This window comes from Astyanax mexicanus, chromosome 1 (genome assembly GCF_023375975.1).
Source record: "Astyanax mexicanus isolate ESR-SI-001 chromosome 1, AstMex3_surface, whole genome shotgun sequence".
NCBI lineage: Eukaryota > Metazoa > Chordata > Actinopteri > Characiformes > Acestrorhamphidae > Astyanax > Astyanax mexicanus.
In genome coordinates this window covers 63853748-63879120 of record NC_064408.1, presented here as the reverse complement: position 1 = coordinate 63879120, position 25373 = coordinate 63853748, and the positions used below count along the sequence as shown (strand labels likewise).

General features: G+C 37.2%; 1 protein-coding gene across 3 annotated transcripts in view; it reads left to right on the top strand.

The window, feature by feature from the left end:
* Nucleotides 1-25373, top strand: part of cracd (capping protein inhibiting regulator of actin dynamics) — a 46394-nt gene that overhangs the window by 18096 nt on the left and 2925 nt on the right. Inside the window, exons 2-9 of one of the 3 annotated variants that reach the window (XM_049481716.1) lie at nt 12201-12293; nt 19035-19203; nt 19737-19872; nt 20100-20261; nt 20564-20776; nt 20886-23181; nt 24416-24606; nt 24713-24869. In XM_049481716.1, coding sequence (XP_049337673.1) covers nt 12227-12293; nt 19035-19203; nt 19737-19872; nt 20100-20261; nt 20564-20776; nt 20886-23181; nt 24416-24606; nt 24713-24869 — 3391 coding nt within the window. In that variant the 5' untranslated portion in view covers nt 12201-12226. Of the gene's footprint in view, nt 1-12200; nt 12294-16994; nt 17141-19034; nt 19204-19736; nt 19873-20099; nt 20262-20563; nt 20777-20885; nt 23182-24415; nt 24607-24712; nt 24870-25373 lie in introns of those variants that run through there. The other 2 variants (XM_007259514.4, XM_022664548.2) reach the window with 2 other exon arrangements.

Here is a 25373-nt window from a genome sequence, read left to right as displayed (position 1 = left end):
TGCTCATGAATATGCATTTACACATACAGAACATTTATTTCCTCTTCATTGTTTTTCTTCTTCTCTTCTCTCCACATGTCATCCGTGCACAGCATAGGGGAGTGTTTGTGGGGCATAGCCTGACTCAGTTTTCCTATTTGTTTGTTTGTTTTTTCATTATTATTAAGTTAAATGTTAATTTTGTAAACATGATTAATCATATTCTCACATTCTCGCAAATTTCTGCTACAAATAAAAGTGCAGCTTTTGTTCCAGCACCTTTTGTTTATGAACAGCTGAGCTAAAAGTAGAGGGAATGCAAATGTTACGAAAGAGTCGATAGGAGGGGCCAGTTGTAACTAAATGCTTGTATAGCAATATTCTATAGTTACATCCAAGTTTCATTTCTATATTTTTTCAATAAATAGATAATAAAATATTTAAATATGTGCTACATTACAGTTGTGATACAATGTGATACATTGGACAGTTACTAATATTTAGCAAAAAAAACCACACACATTTTCCAAAATAATAACAAATAAAAGGTCATTGTTCTGTACAGGGTGTGCTTATGTTATTGTGGTGCATTTAATATATCATATATTTTAATATATCATTTAATATGGAATTATTTTGTTGTAAAATTATACAATTATATAAAATAAATTTACAGAAATTAACCAGCACACTTTTTTCCTTTATGAAACTGTTAAAGCATTGACCAAAATATTGAAGAATAACACTACAATCTAACTAACCCTAGCATGGTTAGCTTGTTGACTTACATGCTTCACATTGTGCTTTATTAAAGCCAGTACTGTAAAAACATACGTTAACCATACAAGAGTACATTGTAAAACAAATCTCACCACTTGATGTCAGCTTTTGCAGATGAAACTGCTGTTGTATTAAGAAAATATGACCAAACGTTCTCTAGTTAGACATAGTAGTTAAACTACATAAAATACTGTAACATATGAGTAATACTAAAGTTTTCCCCGAGGAGCACAATTAAAACAGGTGCTACATAATCAACATTATGCATTATTTAGCCCTACAGTAAATGTTTATTGTAAAGTTTTGTAATTTAGCATGTATAGTAACATGCACATGTGGGTTGATCAGCACACACACACACACACACACACACACACACACGCTCACAATTGCTCTGCAGGTCACACTGCACCTGCGCAAAGTGACACCTGACTCCAAGTAATGTCCCAGTTACACAGTAACAGCAGGCAGGTGGAACGGACACACACATACACACACACACATACTGACGGATACCCTCTCATCCCCTCAGGATAAATCGGCAACAAGGTAAGCCTACATTCACATAGACAGCGATTGTATTATGGCTTCTTCTGATGATACACAGTCAAGTGTTCCTTGTGAATCGAGTTAGAACACAATGATCTTCTGTTCTCCGAAACATCCGTTATTTCATATTTCTGCCTCGCCAACATCTTCACACGAGACAGTGTTGCTGTTATACTGTACTCCTCACTAAGAGGAGAATAACCATACACACACAAAACTGCAAAACACTTTATGAGAGCTCTTTTTATTTTAGAAGTGCAATTTAGAAGTGTGAGGTGGAAACTGTGAAAACTGTTGTTGATTTTTTTGTTAGATTGCTGTAATATGTTAAGCCATATGCTGCATGAGCTGCATTATGTTTTTAATGTGTTGGTTAATGTATTACCTGATCCTATAGTAGATGCTTCTGTGCTTTAGCTTCAATGTGTCTTTTGCTCCTGTATGAGCTGTGATTACATCTCTTTTTTTCCATATTCATTTTTCTTTCCATCCTCCATAAATAAGCTTATTAAGGCCAGCTGTGGAATATTGGTATAAGTGAGAATTTATTTTAGCTTTTGGATAGTCAGTATAGAGTTTAAAAATGTATGTACAATAAGAAAGCTAGTTCCTTATTATTGGGTATACGAACAGTACATAAATTGATTAGCTAAACACGGGGTAGAGTGTAGACACAAAATTAACACTGAGTAAAATGTAACAGATTGTATATGTAGTAAAACAAGTTTGAGGACAACACACTTGTTTTTGTTTTTGGTGTTTTTGTACATCCTGTGGTCGTGGAAAAGATGTTATGGTGTTCAAAAGGTTCAAATTAGTGTCATGCATTCAGCAGAAAAGATCTATAGAGAATGCTAACCCTAATAAAATCTGGATACGAACTGTCCAACGCATTATTAAAAGTGAAAGGACAGTGGAGAAACATCATCTTCAAGGAAGGAATGTGGTCAGAAAGAACCTTGAATGATCGTAATCAGCGTTTGCTTAGGCATGTGGTGAAATCAAAGAGCAATTCCACACACCCAATGCAAAGAGAGCTAAAGGACTTGGAAATAAACATCTATGCACCCCTAAATAAACCACTTCAGTGAGGCTAATCTGTAAAACTCTGGATTCTGGATCAATGGAAGATGGTAATGTGGTCTGATGAGTTCAGGTTTACCCTGGAGCATCAGGGTAAGAAGAGAGGTAGCTAAAATGATGCACTCATCATGCCTAGTGTCTACCATACATGCCTATGGGGGCGGGGCTATGATGTGGGTAGGGCTGCAACGATTAGTCAATATAATCGACATTATCAATTATAATAATTGGTCGACTTCAAATGTTCATTGTCAACTAACCATTAATTTGTAGCACTACACACTCACACTGGGGACACTCACAGTTTACACTCAGCTTGGCCTTGTCTCAAACAGTTTACATATTCCCTCACTAAATATCAGCACTTTCCACACATTTTCCAAAGGCAATATTTTGGACATTTGCAGGGTATTTAAAATTATTATTATTTTTTTTAAGTGATGGAGTAAGCTAGAAACAGGAGCCATAACCACAGCAAGCAGAACTGGATGGCATGACAAATTAATCGTTGACAAATCAGCTAATCAGGAAAATAATCGCCAAATTTGTCGATTACCAAAATCATTAGTTACAGCCCTAGATGTGGTGTTGCTGCAGTTGTTCAGGTCGAGGTTCAGCAACAGTATGCGCTGAAAGAATGAGGTCAGCTGACTACCTGAATATACTGAATGTAGACCAGGTCATTCCAACAATGGATTTTTTACTTCCCTGATTATACAGGAATATTCCAAGATGACAATGTCAGGATTTATGGGGCTGTAATTGTGAAAGAGTGATTCAGGGAGCATATGATCTTTTTCACACATGGATTGAGAGTCCAGACCTTAACCTCATTGAGAATCTTTGGGATGTGCTGGAGAAGACTTGGCACAGTGGTCAAAATCTCCGTTATGAATACAAGGTCTTGGAGTAAAATTAATGCAACACTGGGTAGAAATAAATGTTGTGACATTGCAGAAGCTTGTGACAGCAAACGTGTGTCATAATCAAAGCTAACAGCAGTCCAACCAAATATGTGTAAAATAGTGTGCAAACTTTTTTGGCCAAGCAGTGTATAATGGTACATCATATCTAAATTTTTGATGATAGATACATTATTTATTACCTTAGGTTTGCAGATAAGTAGCTAAGTAGTTTAAGTAGTTTGTTTTGTCTGATCTGTTGGTCAGCCTGCTGTATTAACCCTTATTCAGGTGACATACATAGCATATAGGAGTTATAGCAGACTAATTTAAAAAAATAATAATGGGCATCCATTACCAGAGATTATTGTATATGTACTATTTATATTGTCATCATCACCACATACATCATTTCCATGTTTATTAACCACACAAGGCCATTTGGTAATGTCATTCATACCATTATGGAAATATAGAATGTAGAGTATAGAAATTATTTACGAGTTGTATTATATTTCTCTTCTAAGCGGCAAGGAGCAACAACAGGCAGTTATAAGAGGTGCAGAAGCTTGATCCTCATGTTCCCTAAGGTTTTCCTGCAGTGGTGTGGGACCCTTTCTTCTTGTGCAGCCGATCTAGGTAAAGGTGCACCGCCATGCAGCACAAACACAGGCCCTTTGACTGGCTTTGCTAAATGCTATGCAGTCCTCCATCCCACCAGTGTTGTAGCTTAGCTATGCCGCTAAGCTGCTTCAGTGCAGGGCAGGCTGAAGGTAAAACTGCCTTAAAAAGTTTGCTGGATACACCTACCTTTGTATTGATCGATGTAAGATGCTAGGATATGGCTTAATGAGCTGCAAACCTGTGTTCTGACCAAGCTTAATGTCTGTGTTAGACCCATTAAGTTATGATGTAGATGCCACTGTGCTTTCTGCCATGCCCAGCTTTGTCCGATGTGTGCAGCAGTCGTGCTAAAACATACAGGAAACTTTTCCCAGAAACAGATAAAGCTTAAATGTACACCAAAAAACTTTATTTTCTTTAAATCCAAGATAATGCCTAATCTGTATTTGGGAAACAAGCTTATAGTGGCATATAGTGTCATGCATTACCTTGACAATGTCTAGTTGAACTTACATTACTGTGCCGCATCATAAAAATAATACAAAAGTAGAGTAAAGAGGCAGATACTTAAAATAATTAAGTAGTACTACTTACAGAACTTTTCCACCAGGCTTTGTGGTCCATCACATTGTCACCTTTTTTAATGCTACCAATTGCCAAGTGACTCATATCATCTTTTTTGTATAAATTCTTAACTAAAATGCATATATGTTATGGTGTGAAAGTTGTGGGAAACAGTCTGGGCCCAATTTTCCAGAAGCATCTTAAGCATTAAAACATCTTAACATAAAGAGAGCGAGTGCTCACTGTGAAGCCGGTAAAGAATCATCTTTGTGCTAAGAACTTTTTGGAAACCGCACCCCAGTAAAGTAAAGTAGGTTTTTTTCCAGCATCTGTTTTTTTTTTTTTACATGTTTTACATTTATGGCCCAAACAGATCCACAAAGTAACTGCTTAATCCACTGTGCAAGAGAGACATAGCTGGCTTAGCAACCAGCAACCAACCACACTGTCCAATGAAAAAGTGCTGCATGACAATTAATGTTTTTGAATTTTTATCCACTGGACACTTTGTGTAGGGCAGATTTTTTTATTATATGATCAGCAAAGTATAACTATGCTGACTTGTACAATTTCAGGTGTGAAATGAAATGTTCAGTATGCCCTTCAGTCTTTTAAACATGCATATGCTAAAATTATAATTATAAAAAAAAATGCAAAAACAATCTTATACAAAAATAAGAATTAAAGTTGGAATGAACGTAGTGATACCCCAAAATTCAAAAAGTAAAAAATATCGAGTACAGACCAGTTTTAATTTGAGTTTTTTTTTTTTTTTTGCCAGTTATTAGCACTGCATAAATTAAATAGCTTACATGTATTTTGTCTTGCTTTTCAATGAAACATAAAAAAAGCTATTGATCCCTGATGGTAACATTTTACCATCCTAGTTGACATCCAACAATGCACAGTACAGATTTTTAATGGCTTAACCAATGACTGTTAACAGCCATTGATCACAGCGTAGAACACTGCAAGTCTTGGCTGGGCTCTAGCAGTTTTGCCACAATGCTAACTGACTGTTTTTCCAAGCTGCATTCCTCGCTGAGTTGATGACAGACCAAAGTTACTGTGTGAGCTAAGTCTTCATACAGTCCTGTGGCTAGAGGGAGCCATTTTTTTGTGTTTTTTGCAAACTCTGATTTCCGTTTACTCTAACACTGGAGTAAACAGTATATCATGACCTAAAGTAAATAGTCATTGTTCTGTATAAATTATTAATCTTTTCACTTATTCAGCTAAACACTGAAAGTCCTTTTTTTGCCATTGTCAGATGGATATTTTTGGGTTGGCAAAAATGTGGTGCATCTCTGAATGAAGCTATGAAAGATTTAAGAACAATTATCTACTCTTTGCTAAACCAGATAAGATGGTATTGCAAAGTATTGCATGAAGCTTAGGTCGTCGGCTAAGTGAGCATCTTGCTTTTGCTAGCCACGGAGCTGCAGCTGCTTGTGTGTGTATGTGTGTCTATCTGTCTGTCTGTCCGACTGACCGACTAAGGCAACATCTCCTACTCCAGAGCACATGCTGCTCCCCGTGCTTCTACCAACAGCCCAGCTGCCGCTTCTGCAGTACACACACTCACTCAAACACTCACACACACACACACTTACACACATTCATATATTCAGTGAATTCACAGAGCAACACGTGCACACACTTGATTCTATCACAGACAGACTCAAACATGTTTACTCTGATGCTGATGATGTTACACTGCCTAGAGACTGAACACGAACCATCTTCTACTGCATATTGATTTCTAAGCTGTGTTCCATATTAGAATTCACAGGATGATGATTTGTACCTCATTGTATGAACCTTGTGTTGTCTTTGGCTTCCCCATAGAAGCAGGCCTGGTCATTTTAAAAGCAGACATGACACAGAAAATCATGTAAATGGAGCCACACAGCAGACAAAAGGTGGCCTTGATTTAACTTCAACAGAGAGCACAGTCTTCTAGCCCCCAGACACACATAAAAGGGATGGGAGGGGGCTTTTGTTTACTTCTCATTTTTGCTTCTTCTCTCTCTCTCTCTCTCTCTCTCTCTCTCTCTCTCTCTCTCTATCTCTCTCTCTCTCTCTCTCTCACACACACACACATTTTCTCAGGGCTAGACAGAATCACAAACAGCCACACACAAACACACACTCTACATTTGCACACACAGAACCCCATGTGCTTGTTAACCCTTTGATGCTCTATATCTTTGCAATAAATTGATTTATTCATTCAGTATCCAAGGTATTCCTCAATTAACTTGTTTTTGATTATAGTCATCCTTAGTTTATTTTATCTTTTTTTAACTTAAAAAAGCCCTTTTTGTATCACTACCACTCTAATGTAATTTGACCCTCTAACACATGGGTCAGAAATGACCCGCATTCATTTTCTATGTTAATTCATGTATGGCTGAGAGTTTCATATATCATAGAAAACTCAACATTCATTTTCTATGTAACTTCAGGTATGGTGTTTCTATGATATATCTTAGCAATAAATTAATTCAGTCATTCAGTATTCAAGGTATTCCTCTTTTAATTTTTTTATTATAGTACATTCTTATTTTTTTTTTTTTTTATCTTTTTAAATAAAAAAGCCATTTTTTGTATCACTACCCCTCTAATGCACACATGGGTCAAAAATGACCCGCATTCATTTTCTATGTTAATTCATGTATAGCTGAGGGTTTCATATTTCATAGAAAACTCAGCCATACATGAAGTTCCATAGAAAATGAATGCGGGTCATTTTTGACCCATGTGTGCGTTAGAGGGGTGGGCATATGTTGCGGATCAAAGGGTTAACACAGCGCAGTTTTTACTACACAATGATGTGTGATGTGTGTCCACACACACACACACACACACACACACACACATACACACTGTTGTCAAAAAAAGAAGAAACACACAGCTTTGAATACTGTCTCAGACAGCACAGCACTTGCGTAAGACTGTGGTGCCATAAGGTGTCTGTTTGAAAGAACAGATCCGAGAGGAGGTTTGCTTATTTGTGGAACAATCAGAGTAATTATAGTTCCTGCTCTGACAGACTCGTCATCTAACAGACTCCAGACACCTGTGATTTGTTAGGGGAATGAAACATGATTGATAAGCTTCTGCTGTGCAGGCAGAGTGACCAGTAATCATTAGTAGACCTTCAAACCCTGATGAAGGTTTTGTTTTTTATGTTAAAGCTTTGTGTTTTAAATGACTTCTATAGTTGATCATCAGGCTATTAGTGAAAAGGTAGAGGGTGATAAGGCCCTAAATAATATTACAATATTTCTGGGTACATTTGCAATACTTATATTTTTGACATTATGGCATAACGCTGACTAATGATATATTAAGAAAAAAATGACTGAAAGAACAAAATAATAAATGATTTTAATAATAAAACATTTTATACATTCAGTAAAAAACAAAGACTACATAAACTATGTGAAAGTTACTTACCAAGACTACCAAGAATAATAATAATTAATTATGTAATAATAAATAAGGGATGTATTAAAAAATCAACCACAAACAATGCTGAATGTTAAGTGCATATGCATATAATATATAATTATACACACAGTATAATTATAATATCATATAATAATTATACACACAGTAAATAGCAAAAACATATAAATTTAGTAGACATTCTACTATCACAGTATCATTTTTTTTCTTATAATTTCAAAAATTATAAAAATCTTCTTTTGTATGATACGACATGGCACAACCCCAGTGTTTAATCCACAGTATGTAACAGTATGTTCACAAATGCACAGGCACCTAAACATGCGTGTAACCCGAGCTTTTAATTTGTACACACAAACAAACACAGTCTCTGCCTTTCTCTTTCTCTGAAGCAGTAATTGCTCCCTATTTGCAGAATCACTTGTCTCAGGTGACCTAATTACTTGATTAAAAATGTTTAGGCCTATTCTTTTCTATTCAGCAAGGTGAGAAGCGAAAAAGGATAAATAAAGATGTTTTATGCACGTGAATATGGAAAGAGATTTGGGACTTTTGGTTATGGCTGAAAATGATTACATGCAATGTAATAATTTAATTTTTCCTTTGTGGATGGCAGATTGAGAGGCGCATATTATAGCATAGCTTTTAGCATTGTAATAGAAACACTGTAATTATTCTGCCATTAAAGCCTTACCGGATACTGTTACTGTTCTCTCATTGTATCCTTTTTGCGCAGTGTGCTGTTGACAATTAGCTGGTTAGCTATTAGCCTTGGCATAACTAGCTCCCCTTTTGTGGACTACGGCTCAGGAAAAGCTAAGTTCACAAATACTAGTTTGCGTTACAAGCCATACTTCCATTTCTAGTAGTCTGGTGGTGATATGCTGTTATTCAGTGTCAACTAGCATCAATTACTAGTGCTTTCACTATTCGGCTGGGTGTATACATATTGTGGGGATCAATACTCTTATAAAACACTTTTTTGATGCTTAATGTAACAATTATTCACAATAATTTAACAGTTTCCGTTCAGAGGTGAGTATTATAGGCCTGTAGCCTGCTGCTAATCCTGGCTAGCATCGCTGGAGTAGCATTAGCATTACCCGCTAACCGTGCTAGAAATCTAAGCTTACTGTTAACAAAAGAAGCACTTTACTCACCCAAATAACCAGTTTTCAGTAGAAAAATCTGTGTAGGTTAACATCCAGCGCTGACTTTTTAAGAATTAGAGTTTTGTTTACTTAACCTAGCTTAGCTTTACATGGCGACACCCCTGTTCCTAAGAAGGGACGCTTAAAATGCTTAGTGATAGTGCGCCTTATATTCCGATGCGCCTTATAGTGTGAAAAATACGGTACACAGATGAGTAGTAGAATGTTTAAAGTGGAAGGAGATCAGTAAACATAGAAAAGGGGTAAGATATTTTGTAAGTCAATATATCACCAAAGTATTTTTCATTCATAAATCCTGACAGAAATGCTAAATCTAGAAAAGCTATACTAATTGGGCAACACTGCAATATCGTACCAATGATTGGCTCTGGTTAAGAACATCTGTTAAATAATGTAGTATATTTAAACACATTAATGTGTGCATTTACACTGTCTAATGTAACTGTAAAAATAACAATGAAACAATGATCCACCTTTAGAGTTTAAACTGATCCTACATTCCACCTCATACAGTATATGGATTATAATTTGAACCATACAATATATATATTTTTAAATTCCAGTTTAAGCCACATCAAGGTGACCTTAGACGCCCTGAAATTCAGTGCATCCTTAGCAGAAAGGGAAAGGGAAATAGAGAGGGAATTGGCCAGAGTGAACCACTGTAAGAAACTCAAGGCTGAGGGCTCACATTTCCTCTGATCTTCTCTACTCCCTCGTTTTTTTTTTCTACACCAATCTACTGTCAAATACACACTTTTACTCAGACACACATACATACTGAATGATGATAAAAGTGCAGAGAAATTGGACTAAAGTGAAAGTTAAAATTTTTTTGGTCCCAAAATTTTTCGAAGTTTTTTTTTGGGTCAAATTTTTTTTGGTCCCAAAATTTTTCAAAGTTTTTTTTTTGTCAAAATTTTATTGGGTCCCAAAATTTTTCAAAGTTTTTTTTGGGTCAAAATTTTTTTGGACCCAAAATTTTTCAAAGTTTTTTTTTTGTCAAAATTTTATTGGGTCCCAAAATTTTTCAAAGTTTTTTTTTGTCAAATTTTTTTTGGACCCAAAATTTTTCAAAGTTTTTTTTTGTCAAAATTTTATTGGGTCCCAAAATTTTTCACATTTTTTTTGGGGTCAAAATTTTTTTGGTCCCAAAATTTTTCGAAGTTTTTATTTGGTCAAAATTTTTTTGGACCCAAAATTTTTCAAAGTTTTTTTTTGTCACATTTTTTTTGGTCCCAAAATTTTTTGTAAAAAAAAGTGTGGATGTTTCAAGATATACTTGAAAATATACTTGAGTAAAAAAGTAAACACACTAATAAACATTGGCAAAAATGGATTGCAAAAATATTTGCAATGCTATTCGAAAGAAAGATAAAGGTTACCAGGGACAATAAATTATAAAAAATTATACTGATATGTGCTAACCTTCCTGTTATTTATTAAACTACACATACATAAGTGCAACACATGTGCAATGCATGTTCCTAATGGTGCTCAGCAATAATGCAGCCCATGCAGCTTGAATGTTCTCACGCAGTTCCTGCAGATTATGTTGTACAGGTGAAGTGTTTTTATTGTGTCAAATACAATCCCACACATTTTGAATTGAGGATAAGCCTGGCGATTTAGATGGCTATTGTATCTGTGTTTTCAAGACAAGCATTTCAGATGGCAGCAGAATGTGGACAAGCATTGTCCTCATAGAAAGTGCACAGTAATGAGAAAACCTCAGGAATGTATTTTTTTCAGATTCAGATTCAGATTACTTTATTTGTCCCTGAGGGGCAATTCAAAGGGCATAGAGAGTAGCTAAGAGAAGGGCACACAACTCTCTCCAGAAAGATAATTCACACAATACACGAACACATTCACAGCTACACGTGCTGTATTAGATCAATGTTCCAGTGTCATTTAATTTTATATTTTTTTTTTATTTTTTTTGAGCAGTCAGATATCTAGCATTCAAGAGCTGAACTATCCTGAGGAGGGGTATTATAAAGCCTGTGAGGAAGACCAAAGATGATCTGACATTGTAGAAAATTGCACTCCACTCCATGATACCAGGTCTTTTGAATGTGTGACATCTGATAACAAATCTCTGATCTTGTTACGGGTCAGAACTACTGTTCTGAAACATTTACAGTTTTTTCCAAATGCTAAAACACAATTTTGTACATTAGGGTGGTTTTCTCAGAAAACGTAAAACTATTCACAAAACCACCCGACACCCAAACTGCAAAAAACATAATATATCCTGCATAATTAAGTACTGCAGCAAAAATATAGGAATATACAAAATATATATATATTTTTTTGCACAAAACAGCTATAACTTCATGCATATTACCAGATGTTTGTCCAACTAACTGCACACTGTTTGGCATAATGAAAAGCACTCTTATTTTTAGTAAGCTCTGCCATAATTATGAAATAATATATGCACAACAGTTATATTAACATTGTAGTGAACAAAAATACTGAAAAGAAACCTGTGGCCTTTTCATAGTGTTTAATTGCTGATTAGAATTTTTAGAACCAGGTGGCACATACATGTTACTTGTATCTTTTGCAGAAAATGTGTGTAAAGCTGAAAATGTTTTTAGAATTTTGAAGACTTGAGCTGACTTACACCTTCTGTGTGTCAGTTTAAATAACTGTGCTATGCATGTCAATTTAGTGTGTTAGCAATTGGAAAAAAAAACTGTAATAACAATCTGGCATGACTGTCCACCAAGTTTTTATTTCTGTTGTTATTCCTGTAAAATATTTTTGCGCATGCTGTTATACAAGCCAAACATATAAATGCAAACAAAATTTTGAAAGTTTTGGTGTGTGGTATGGTGGTATTTGTCTTTTTCAGAATGATGAATTAGCATAAATTGTGAGTAGTTTAATTTTACTCTCACATTAATTAAAAAGTAAATGTAAATGAATAAAAGCTCAGCTCATCACAAGAGAAAACAAGGAATTCTTTGAGGTTTACAAGTAATTTAAAGGAGCTAAATTCCCCTGCACTCACTCACACTGGCCGGGAAATACCCTGTGCTTATGTTTCCCCCTTTTACACAAGCTGCAGAAAAAAGGCTCGCCAGAACCATGGCGACGGACAGTAAGGAGGCTAAGCATGACGCACGTGTAGAGGTAACAGTATCTGAAGGCCCAGGTAAGCAGAGCAAACGGGAAAAGCTTTCAACATTAGCGCATCCTAAAGAGACAGCACTCCAGCTCTGATTACGTCACAGCGTCTTTTATGATGACCCTGGATGAAACTGTACCTGTAGAGCATACAATTAAAACCAGTAACTGCCGTATTTGAGTGCTGTCTCTTTAAGAGTGTGATGCTGATGGGATTGTAAGAGGTGATTAACCCTTACAAAAACCCATCCAAGACCAGTGTGCTGTGTTCCAGACTGTGCTCTTTCTTTTGTTGTGTGTGTGTGTGTGGACAGAGATGCCTCTGCATTATAATGTTGCAGTGCAGATTGTGTATTGCTCTGTATCTGGTGTGATATCAGCCAGTTGAGGTGATTCATCTTTACAACTTCCCAGACTGCATGTTTCATTTGAACAAGTTCTGGTTAAGGCTGTGCTGTTTCTTGTTTGTTATTTAGGTGGCAAGCAGAATACTGTGCCTTATATACGCTACACACCCTTAGTGATTTAAAATCTTTTGACTATTTAAAATATTTATAAGATTTAGGCTACACAGAAATATTTTTCCAGCATATTCACTTTTTACTTTCAGGGCAGGACAGGATTATATATATTTTTATTTAACTTATTATTTAAACGAAAACAAAAATGTATTTAATTTCTCGGCTTTTATTCCTCTAGTTTGGTAATAATGTGTTCATTCTGGGAAAACGTTAAAAAACATATTGATACACAGTGCTGAACAACTATGTTTATAACAATTACAGCTCTGGAAAAAATAAGAGATCACATTAAAATTATGATTTTACCTAATTGGAAATCTCTGTAATATAATCAAGAGGGAGATGGATGATCATAAGCCATCAAACCAAACTGAACTGCTTGTATTTTTGCACCAGGAGTGGCATAAAGTTATTCAAAAGCAGTGTGTAAGACTGGTGGAGGAGAACATGCCAAGATGCATGAAATCTGTGATTAAAAAAAAGTGTTATTTAATCACCAAGTATTAAAGTTCTGAACTATTTTTTGTTATTTCAGCCATTTCTCATTTTCTGCAAATAAATGCTCTAAATTACAATGTTTTTATTTGGAATTTGGGAGAAATGTGGTCTGTAGTTTATAGGATAAAACAACAATGTTCATTTTACTCAAACATATACCTATAAATAGCAAAATGAGAGAAACTTATTCAGAAACTGAAGTGGCCTCTTAATTTTTTCCAGAGCTGTATTTTGATATTGACCTATTGGTTATACGGGTCTCATGGCAAAGTTTTAGAAGGCTGTAATTTGTGCAAAAGCCTCTGACCTCTCACTATTTCATTCAATACATGTTATATATGGTGTATTGTGGTATTAAGAAGAGTAAAGTATTGAGTGTTATAGGTATACTGAAGACCGTCTCATAGCATATTCAGTTGAGATGATTTCTTAATTTAGAATTGGACTTGGATTTATTTGTGCGTGTTAATGTGTTGTGCAGGAGTACTTGGTTAGTGGCCCAAAAAGGTGTTGTAAAAAGCCTCCCACATCTCTACGCCTTGGAGGAAGTGTTCAGAGATTTTTCCAGCTAGATTTGTTTTACTGGCATGCTATAAAATGGGAGATACTTACAGGAACTTTACAGGAAAATTAATGTACATTAGGGCTGTACACAGACACGTGCAGGGAAAAATGGGGGATATAACAACACAGACAGTATTGCAAGTGAAGTGTGGGGGGAGTTACATTTGTTTTGAGGTTAACTTTGGATTGGTATACTGTACAATGTAGTGTACAGTAGTATTTGATAATATTGTAAAGTTTTTAAAAGTGAGATCAAGAGTTTTTTCTAGTAATAAAGTGTGATACTGTGTGAGAAGCATTTATATGTTCATTAGTATACAGTTTACTTAGTCATATAAACATCAGAGTACATTTGGTTTGGTTTTGAGGAACGTTGTCTGATTATTATTGCAATTTGACCTTGGGAGAGTCATCTGTATATATTTTACTGTGCTTTTGAGGAAAGTTGTTTGATTATAGTGATAGTGTGACTTTGAGGACAGCTGTAGTGTGGTAATAAATAGTGTGATCTGAGTGTAGTTTTAGTGTGGTATTAAAAAGACTGGTCTGAGTATATTTGTGTGGTATTGAAGATGATCTGAGTGTAGTTCTTGAGGCGAATGGTTTGAGTATTTGGTATTAAGAAAAATATTCTGAGTATAGTTTTTAGTATGGTTTTGAAGAAAATGGTCTGAGTAGGAGAATGATCTGAGTAAACAGCTCTGGAAATAAATTAAGAGACCACTTGAGTTTCTAAATCAGTTTCTCTGATTTTGCTATTTATAGGTAAATGTTTGAGTAAAATGAACATTATTGTTTTATTCTATAAACTACAGACAACATTTCTCCCAAATTCCAAATAAAATATTGTCATTTATAGCATGTTTTTAGCAAAAAATGGCTGAAATAACAAAAAGATGCAGAGCTTTCAGACCTCAAATAATGCAAAGAAAACAAGTTCATATTCATAAAGTTGTAAGAGTTCAGAAATCAATATTTGGTGGAATAACCCTGGTTTTTAATCACAGTTTGCATCTTGGCATGTTCTCCTCCACCAGTCTTACACACTGCTTTTAGATAACTTTATTCCACTCCTGGTACAAAAATTCAAGCAGTTCATCTTGGTTTGATGGCTTGTGATCATCCATCTTCCTCTAGATTATATTCCAGAGGTTTTTAATTTAGTAAAATTTAAGAAAACTCATCATTATTAAATGGTCTTTTATTTCTTTCTTCAGAAATGTGCTCCGAGTATATTTATTGTGTAGTATTAAAGAGAATGGTCTAGGTATATTTGTAGTGTTGTATTAAAGAGAATAATCTGAGTATTACATTACATTCTTTTTAATGAAGGCAATGAATGAGCAGATGTCCCAATACTTTTGTCGATATAGTGTATTTGTGTTATGGTCTTAAAGAAAGTGGTCTGAGTATATTTGTAGTGTGGTCTTGAGGAGGGTAGTGTAGACAGGCTGGAGCTGAGTGCTGCTCTTCTGGCAGAATGGTGTCCAGTCTACTTACACGCCTCAGTGACTGAGCAAGCCTGCAGCACTGCATTGTGGGCCAGTGAGCCTGGCCAGCAGCAGGGAGCAGGCTACAGCATAGTGGGGGATAAATAAAGATTGTTTTAGCTTCCAGAGAGAGAAAGAAAAAAAGAAAAATATCAAGAGTGGTGTTGAAGGATTGAAAATCAAAGTTTAGGATGTCTGCCATCAGTGATGTATTTCCATGGTAGCTATTCCTGATCTTCTTGCAGAAATCTGGTTGTACTTCCTGGCAAAATTGGTGAAGTATTAATAAGCAGCATGATGCTAGCAGGTGCAGTAGTCTGTTAGATGATGTTAGTTAACAGAATTGGTGGTTATTTTTCTCCTCCAAATGTGATTCTAGTCTGTTAACATTAGTTAAAAAAAAATATTTATGTGAATCAGAGGAACACATGCTAGTTTTGACCCTTCAAGGACCAGTAGCATCATATGATGGGGGTTTGTGAATAAAAGCTGAAGCTGAATATAAGGTGTGTGTTATTAATCATACAGTTGTCTTCTAATTACTGCCCGATATATGGAACGTTTTGAATTTGAAATGTTGATAAAAACACAAGTTGGGGGGGGGCAAATTCTAATAAATATTCTAATAAATGACATTACTGAGCATCTGCAACCTTTCCTGCAAAGCTTAATGTATTTATTATAAAAACTGGGTGTTTGGATGATTTTCTCTAGAGTTTTTCTTTTGCTGCTTTGGCTGGTTAACTGAGCAACCATGGTGCTGCTAATGTCGGTGATACAATAGCTACTGCGAACATGGAGATACCCGAATGAGAGAATCAGTCTTTATCAGCTTTTTCACGCACCAAGGAAACGTAGAATTAATACTGATGAGAGCTGTTTAGATAAAAGAGAGAGGTTCATAGATTTATCCACTCTAATAAGAAGCCACACTAGGGGGGCCCGTTTTTAAAATGACTTTTTAAATGCTCTGTGCAATTACATTACATTATCAAAAAATGAGTCTTTAAATTCTTTGAAAATATCTGTCCACTTTTGATAACTTAAAACATAATGGAGGAACTGGGTAAACAAGTTTAACAGCAGGGTGAAGGAGAATGTAGGAATGTGTGAGAAGGTTACTATAGCAAATAATCTAAATAGTGGTATGGGTGGGGGGTACTTGTGTTCGGCTTAAGGCCTTAAGAAAGCTAGGACCACCACTTTTTTTTAATGGATATAAAAAAGAACAAAACTGTCCTGTTGGCCTTGATTAATATTACTTAGCCCTGGGAATAAAGTCTTCCATGTGACACAGACAGAGCATCAACACTACTGAATGGTCCAGCACAGCACATCAGAGTCACGAGCACATGATTCAAAATGTCCACTGTTGTCATTCTTCCATCCTGCCTTTGTGCAGCAATACACTTAATGTGTAACCGTACACTGCTTTCCACTTTTAGCCTGTAACAGATCCCTAACTGCATTTATCCAGCCAGTGGTGTAGAGTGGCCCTGTAACCCCAGCTAGTACAAGCCCCAGGCGCTGGCTCCTACTAGCACAGAGAAAAAGATCACACACACACACACGTGCCCATGCTGCAATAATATTTTGAGCTGTGCTCTTATCTCTCCATCTCATTGGTGTTGTTTATGGTTGTGAATAACAGTCTGTGAAATCCAGTCTAAGAGAAATACCTCTCTACAAGCCAAAGGTCCTGTTCTTATCTTTAAATTAGCTTTGTTGCATGCAAACATTCACACACAATGATTCAGCGGTGACTGAGTACATTGGGAAAAGGCACATCTCTGTTACAGATGGTATGTACAACTAGTTCTTTTTAAAGACAACTATTTATAATAATGAATCTACATTGTCTAACAGTGTCTAAATAAAGTTAGTTATGATTAAAAATGGCACCTGATTCTGAGAAGGAAGACAAGAATCTGCCAATATCTGTCTGATTAAAATGAAAGCCTTTAAGCTTTATCAGTGTATGGTGAGTGTTAAGGGTGGTTGGGAATATAAGGACAAATGGAACAGGGACAGATTTTCAAAATATAAATGAACATCTTCAGTATTTAAAAAATGGTAATTCATAATTGCCATTAAATGGAAAAATAATTGCCCTTAATTCACCATACTAAGGTGTTCTGAGCTGAGTGATCTGAAGTAAATAATCTAAATATATCAGTTTAGTTCATTTCTGTAAAACTCTGAAACAGCAAGGATTTCCAAAGAAAGTAAATCGAATTCTTTTTTTTATAGAATAGACTTCTGTAAATAATTCATTTCAGTAAGCAGGCGAGTTACACATGGCCCCAGAAAACCTGCAGGACATTTCTTGCCCATGCCAGCACAGATCTGTTAAGGTTTCACATCCCTAAATGACTAAGACTAAAACACGCATCTATTCATAATTTAATATGCCTGCCCCACACATCAGACCCTCCTAACATTCAGCACTGCCTGCACTCTAACTGCTCTAACTGTAGCTTGTGCTCTATTGCATCCTTTCTTGTTATTCCCATTTCTTTTTGTTTGCTTAACATTTTTGGTGGAGCAAAAGCATAGCTCGATTTGACATTGGATTTAAATGTTGCGTGTTTATCTTTTATCATATAATTTCTTCTTAAACAAAGGGATTTTAGTATTTTAACTGTGTTACGCCACAAGAAATGAAATTAATTGTTTATATATTGATTTTTTACTAAACAATCAGGGTCGCTTCTTGTAGAATTAGGAGTTCAAGAGAATTTATAACACAGGCTTCTTTAGTCATTTATAGTCAGATGTAAGACAGATATGCAGATATTTTAAAGAATTAAGCAACAGAACAAAACAGCTTAAATAAACACATATTGTTCTCATATTGAGTGGTAAAGGAAATGTTTGAGAGATTGGTGCACATTCTGGTATGTTAAGAAAAGCCATAAAGATTACATTTTTATGATAATTAAAATACCATTATTTATGAAGCGGTCTGTGTATTAGCTTAAATAAGGAGTTTAACAGTTTAGAGGAATGTAAAATCTCATCTGTGATTAGTGAAACATTGTTTAAGAATTGTCATATACTGGCAAATGTTGAAAAAAAAAAACATTTCCTAAAGTATGGAGGAGCATGAGGGGGTGTTTAGCTATGTTGCTCAGGTGTTTAAAGACATACAACACTCAAATCCAGAAGATAAGCCAAACAACTTCTCAGAGACACATCATTTCTTGCAGCTTCATTGAAAATGATTGTGTACACTAGCCTATAGCAGTTTTATTCATGTAATGAACATGTAGCTGCTAAATGTTACACTAGGTTCATTATTACTATAAAAGTGGGTTATGATATTGGTTATCATTACGTGTTTTGGGGGGTGATGGCAGTGTGTAACTGAGTCGCCCCTCCCGTCTTAGTAGTTAATGCTGAGATTTCATATCTCATGCGAACTGGTCATATATTTTCTGAATGTCCTGTTGTAAATATACATTATTCCCCAAGTTAAACATAAATCGTTCAAATAAGGCTAGGTAATTCACAAAGAAATGCATAAATATAAAGAAATGGTCATCTTTATGTCAGCATGTAATAAAATAAACTAGTATACACTGACAGGTGCCTGCACACATTCACATTCATCTACTGTACGTGCAGGTCACATGGCATTAGATGAGAGAGCGAGCTGCTTTCATCAGGTGTTAATATCTTTGTTCCCTCTTGCAGATCGGCGACGGCAGGGCAAATTCCAGCCATTCCGACGCTTGTTTGGGAGGAAGAGGAGGAGGGAGACAGAGCAAGCATTCGAGGAAGAAGAACTCAAACCCAGCCATTCCACTGGTGATGTGTGCAATGGGGTGGTTTCAGGCCATGAAGAGGACAATCAGCATCTGAGGTCATTTACTTATTTGTTAACTTCAATATAAACACAGTTTAAACCATCGAATGAAAAAAATAAAATATAAACCTTGTTTTGACTTATTATTATTATTGAATTATTCAGGCCTGAAGATTCAGGAAAAGTTTATTGAAGTTTAACCTAATGTTATTTTTTTAAATAACTTTTATATAATTTTATTTTAATTTAACAAATAATCACTGTCCAATAAAATAAACTCATTACATAATGGGGTTGGGATGATGCTATGCTTTACACCTGTGTGCAGATTTTTATTTTTCCAATGCAGTAAGAGGGGCTAATCAGGTCTTAATCAGGACTTAAATGCAAGAATATACAAGAAAAAACAAAACGAATGATGTCCGTTTTCATTGGACACATGTCTGTTGGGGTTAAAGCTGAATTTATGATAATTTTCATCAGCTATTTCTCTCAGTATACAACATGCATTTAGTTTATGATTTGCTTTCATTATATTATTACTTGAAGATAAACAATCATCTAATGTTTCTGTTTGTGTGTGAATATAGGGAAGTAAATCCCCTGGGATCTCGTGCTTTTTCACACGAGAGCATCTTCATCCCTGAGGATTCTGCTGAGAATCCTCTGAGCTCTGAACAGATCATGTCTCAGGAGAACGTCTCGGACAAAGTCAGGAACCTTCAAGTGAGTGTGTTTAATATGCAAATGTGCCACTTTTCACATTACAGGCATATTCGTTTCTCACACCCAGAAGAAGAATACTGCTTTAACAACACTGAATCATAATATCGGCAGCAGCAGAATCAAAGCAAACATACAATTAAAGCAATAGATTTCATATATTGCACCTACATATATAGCTCCATTTCATTTAACTGAATCCAGCAATCAGATATATTTTGTGTATACAGAGGCAGATAGCACACAATATAAAATTCGGTCAAAAACCCCCATCACTGAGAAGGAGTGAGGGAGATGAAGGCAGCTCAGATGAAGAGGAGATACCAAGGAGTCCACTCCGAGTCCTGGCACAGGTGGAGACAGAGCCACAGGAAGCAGAAGCCCGAGAAAAGGTAGGAACCAGGATATTAAAAATCTTTATATTGTCACAATAAACCTACCCTGTTCCAATATAAAAAAAGCCTCCCACACAAAAGAGGCTGTTCTTCAGTCTGTATTCATGTTGACACAACATATACATTGCATTTAAACAAGAGTTTAATAATCAAGGCAGAAAAAATTTAATATGTAAACAGAGGGAACACTAAGCTTTTATAGCTCAGCTTAGATTTTTTTCTTTAATTTTTTTAATACTTGGATTATGAACTTGTTTAAATATGTATCTGTTCCTGCACTTTTCCATTTTAAAAATCAGGTTTCCTCTGCTACCCATGATGTGGCCCAGCATAAGACTCCTGTAAAATCCCCCCGCACCAAACGTCCACCTCCTCCTGGAACGATTGAGTCAATTAACCTGGACGCTGTTCCGCAGTCAGGCCCACGCTTGGACAACACTGCTGCCAAACATAAACTGTCTGTCAAACCCAAAAACCAGCGAATCTCCCGCAAGCACCGCAGATTTACACAGGTAACCAATAAAATAGTCTTTTATGTGTTGTTGTGGGAACTGGGAAACTTAGAGAACACATTATTTTGTTAGCAATCACAAAAATCTGCATTTTTCTTACGAATTTTAGGAGATACTAGAGGAGGATCTTTCAGCATTTCTGCAGGAAGAGATCGGAGAGGAACCAGGGGTTTGGAGAGAAGAATATGCAAGAAGCCACCAGTCCAGAGATGACCAAGAGCCCCCTGAAAAATCCAAGAAGCAGCGACTTCAGGAAGAGGAACATGAACGCTTGGAGCTTCAAAGAAAGCGGGAACAAGAGGAACAGAGAAGGAGAGATGAAGAAAGGAGAGCTGAGGAACTACGGCTGGATGAAGAGAGAAGGCGCAGGTTAGAAGAAGAACGTTTGCAAAGGGAGGAAGAAGAGAGAAGACAGAGAGAGGAAGAGAGAAGGAGGAAGGAAGAAGAAGAAAGGAGGAGGGAAGAGGAACGAATGAGAGAAGAGGAAGAGAAGAGACGTGAAGAAGAAAGAAGGAAGAAAGAAATGGAGGCAAGAAGGAGAGCAGAGGAAGAAAGAAGGCAGCAGGAACTTGAGGCAGAGCGACTTCGTTTGGAGGAGGAAAAGAGAAAGAGAGAGGCAGAGGAAGAGAAAAGGAAGAAGGAGGAGGAGGAGGCGGCAGAAAAACAAAGGCTTTGGGAGTTAGAGGAGAAACGTTGCATAGAAGAAGAGCGTCTGCGCGAGGAACAAAGAAGGAGACAAGAAGAGGCAGAAGAAAAGAAAAAGAAGGAAGAGGAGGAGAGAGCTGCTGAAGAACAGGGTGGTGCTCCTGGTCCAGAGTGGAAGAGGAAAGCAGAGGAACTGCGATGGAGGGAGATGGAAGAAAGGCAAAGACCCTTTACCTTCAAAGTTTCATCAGGAGAGAAGCAAATCCTTTTCCAGAAGGTCAATCTTACCCCCGTCACCCCAGTACCTGGCCAGCATGGTGAACAAGCTACTGAAGCCAAGGAAGGCACTCCAGGAAGTGCTGATTCACCAACCTTGTCTTCTTCCCTCTATGTCCCTCACACTGCGATCCTGGTGACTGGAGCACAGCTGTGTGGAACTGCAGTAAATCTGGATCAGATAAAGGATACAGCCTGTAAGTCTCTGCTTGGTCTCTCTGAGGACAAAAAAGCCATGACCACATCACCAGTGAAGGGAAAGACATCACCAGATCGCAAATCTGGAAAAACTAAATCTCTGAGTGAATCTGTTTCTGTAGACCAGTCCAGCGCTGCTGTTCTTGCAGAATGGGCCAGTATTAGATCCAAGATTTTTAAAGGTGCTGAAGATGGAAAATATCAGGAACCCCCAGATCAGAACTGTAAGCAGGCACAGAGTCCAACAGCAAGCGAGGACCTGAATCAGCCACCATTCTCTCATGCCAATCTCAGGAAGACCATGTCAGCGAGCGCCAAATTCTCCATCACTCCAGCCAGAAAGAAGTTTGCTGACTCAAATAGAAATTCTGAGGTCCTTAGTCCAGATGAGAAAGAAGGAGATACACTGGAATCACCGACAACAGATTCGGCACTCAGCCAGCCTCTCCCTTCACCTTCCTCAGCTGCCAAGGCTCAAAGTAAGGGAGGAAAGACAGTCCGCATCTCAGACAGTGCAGACGAATGCAAGTTTGCCAAAGACCTCCCTTCCTTCCTGGTCCCGAGTCCACCACAAGGATCCCCCAAAAGTCAGAGGTCTGAATCTTTCTCCTCCAGCCAGATGAAATCTGAAGAAACGGACACTAATAACAGGGATGATCCGAGAGACCTGAGTGGTGAGGAGAGACCTTCACCATTTGGCATCAAGCTTCGGAGGACCAATTACTCCCTTCGCTTCCATAGTGAGCAGTCCACTGAAAAGAGGAAGAAAAGGTACAGTGCAGGGGACAGTTTTGATGGTGTCCCAGTGCCCTTAACTTCTACTAACCAGGACTCTGACTCTGATAAAAACAGTCCCACATCCCCACTTCGAGAGACTGATGGAGTCAAACTCCAAACAGTCCCCAGTACAGAGCCGCGGCCCAAATCCAATAGAAATTCATTGACTTCTGTATGTAGTGAACGTGACAAGCTTGTTTCTAAGCCCCCTCTTTACCAGAAACCTGCCACATCCCCCAAACCGTCTGAAGGTGCCACACCTCCACCGTCCCCACTACCTAAACCTAGCAGGAGGACGTCTGGGGACACGATTTCCCAGAAGACAGAAGCAGCTGAACCACCATCACCTGAGGAGAGCAGTGATCGTAAAGAAGACCCCTCAGAATCTGTGCAGAACCAGAAGAATGGTCAGGGGGATGAGGAGCCAAAAGAGAAAAAGTCTTTCTTTCCATCTATCAGCATCCCTTGGAGGGAGAAAACAGACCGGAAGACTGAGCTCATCAGGAGAGGTCAGTTACACCTTAATGTCTAATGTGAATACTTCATGAACATGATTATGTTGGATTTCCAAATGAAACAGTGCAGCTTGAATTAGGGAGTCAGTGTGTGTTTGGAATTGTGAGGGTGCAAAAAATACACCTGGCGTCGCTCGAAATGCAGAAAAGGCATGTTTTAATTCCCTTAATTATTCATGGATGCGTTTGGGGTCAAATATTAAATAAACCAATCAGTGTGTCAATTCCTTTCTCTTTAAGAGCCAGGTGCTCTGTGAATTGGTATTGGTGCAGATTGGTATTGCAATGGTGCAGTGCTTCTGTGCTTTGTGCTTCTCAGCAGAAGACACTGACCTGCACGCTTACACTGGTAATGTGCGCAAGCAGGTCAGATACATGTTATTTTATTAAGTATTATGTTTATTGTTGATGTAAAAGTTGGGTTTGTGCTGCTGCGAGTCCATGTGTGCGTGTGCCCAGTGGCGCACCTGTGTAACCAAGATAGCAATGAACGTCTGACGGTTGACTGTTATCAGGGTTTAAATCTTTTTTTTTTTCTGTGGCCAAGATAACAATACACCAGGAATTTGCCTGAACACACCTCACTTCCAGACCACAATGCATAATCAAAAATAGACTGTAACAGGAAGTAAGATAGTAATAAGCATTGTGAAACCTTGCACATGGTGTAAAATAAGGCCCTAGGACTTGACAACTATGACAGCAACACATTTAACTGGTTTCCTTGACCCAGATAAAGTCTAATCCTGGAAAAAATATAATTTCTCAGAAAATTAGAAATGGATGAAATAACAAAAGATGCAGAGCTTTCAGACCTCAAATAATGCAAAGAAAACAAGCTCATATTTAAGAGTTCAGAAATCAGTATTTGGTGGAATAACCCTGATTTTTAATCACAGTTTTCATGCATCTTGGCATGTTCTCCTTCACCAGTCTTACACACTGCTTTTGGATACCTTTATGCTACTCCTGGTGCAAAATGCAAGCAGCTCAGTTTGGTTTGATGGCTTATGATCATCCATCTTCCTCTTGATTATATTCCAGAGGTTTTCAATTTGGTAAAATAAAAAAAACTCATAATTTTAGTGATCTCTATTTTTTCCACAGCTGTATATGTTTTGGTTTTGAGTAATGTGCATAGGTTTATAAAACATTTGCTTGTTTTTTTTGGGTTATGCTTTTATTGCTTCCAGAGTACGTGACTGCTGTGTTCTTATGTCCGCTACAGAAAAGCCCTCTCTTCAGAGCAGGCATTCTCTGGACAGCTCACGGGCACAAGAGAAAGAGGCAGGACCACTGTGGATCACTCTGGCCCTGCAGAAACAGAAGGGCTTCAGAGAACAACAGCAAAGCAGAGAGGAAAAGCGGAACCAGCGAGAGGCTAAGCTGGCCGAGAAACAGGCCAGAGACAGAGAGAGTGTATGTTAAATCTATTTCATTTGCGTTTAATTTATATGATTCACAAAATGGAATATTGTAGGTTTTTAATCAAGGAATAAGGAAACGTATTATAATTGTTTTGCAGGTTGGGCTACTTAGTCCTACAGAGGCTAAAGGGAATGGAAACTCCAGTCCTCCTAAACCACAGACGCCAGAGGAGAACAAGAGACCAGAAACTTTACTGACTCGCCTTGAACGTCGTGATTTAAAGAAAGCCAATACCCTTCCCAGTTCTGTCACAGGTCTCACTCATTTATTGAGCTACATTTATTGCTTTTAATTACTTTCTTATTTCATTCCCATTACTTAATTTAAAAATCTTCTATGCAATTAACTTCTGCTCATGCTGGTGGTTGTTTAGCCCTGCTTCTTCCTGCCTTCCAGTAGTCTTTGGATCCAACTACATAATACTACTAGAAAAATCAGAGTTTATGAATGGGTTGTGGTGGATTGCAGTTGAAACCTGCAGGAAGGAAGCTCTCCAGAGGGAGAGTTTGTGTTCACTGGTTTATGTGAACATTAGGGCAATATATCATAAATATCAACATATTTAAAACAGTAAAAGGACTATATCAGAATATCACACCTGCTATTCAGGTTACTATAAGAGTACAATTTATTTTAAAAGAGCATGTGTGCAGGTTTGTGTGCCAATTGTTATGTTTCCGGAAAAAAATAATTTAAAGTATTTTCTTGTGCAGGTTATGTTGTATATAATTAAAGATGCAGTATGACAATTTAGTTCC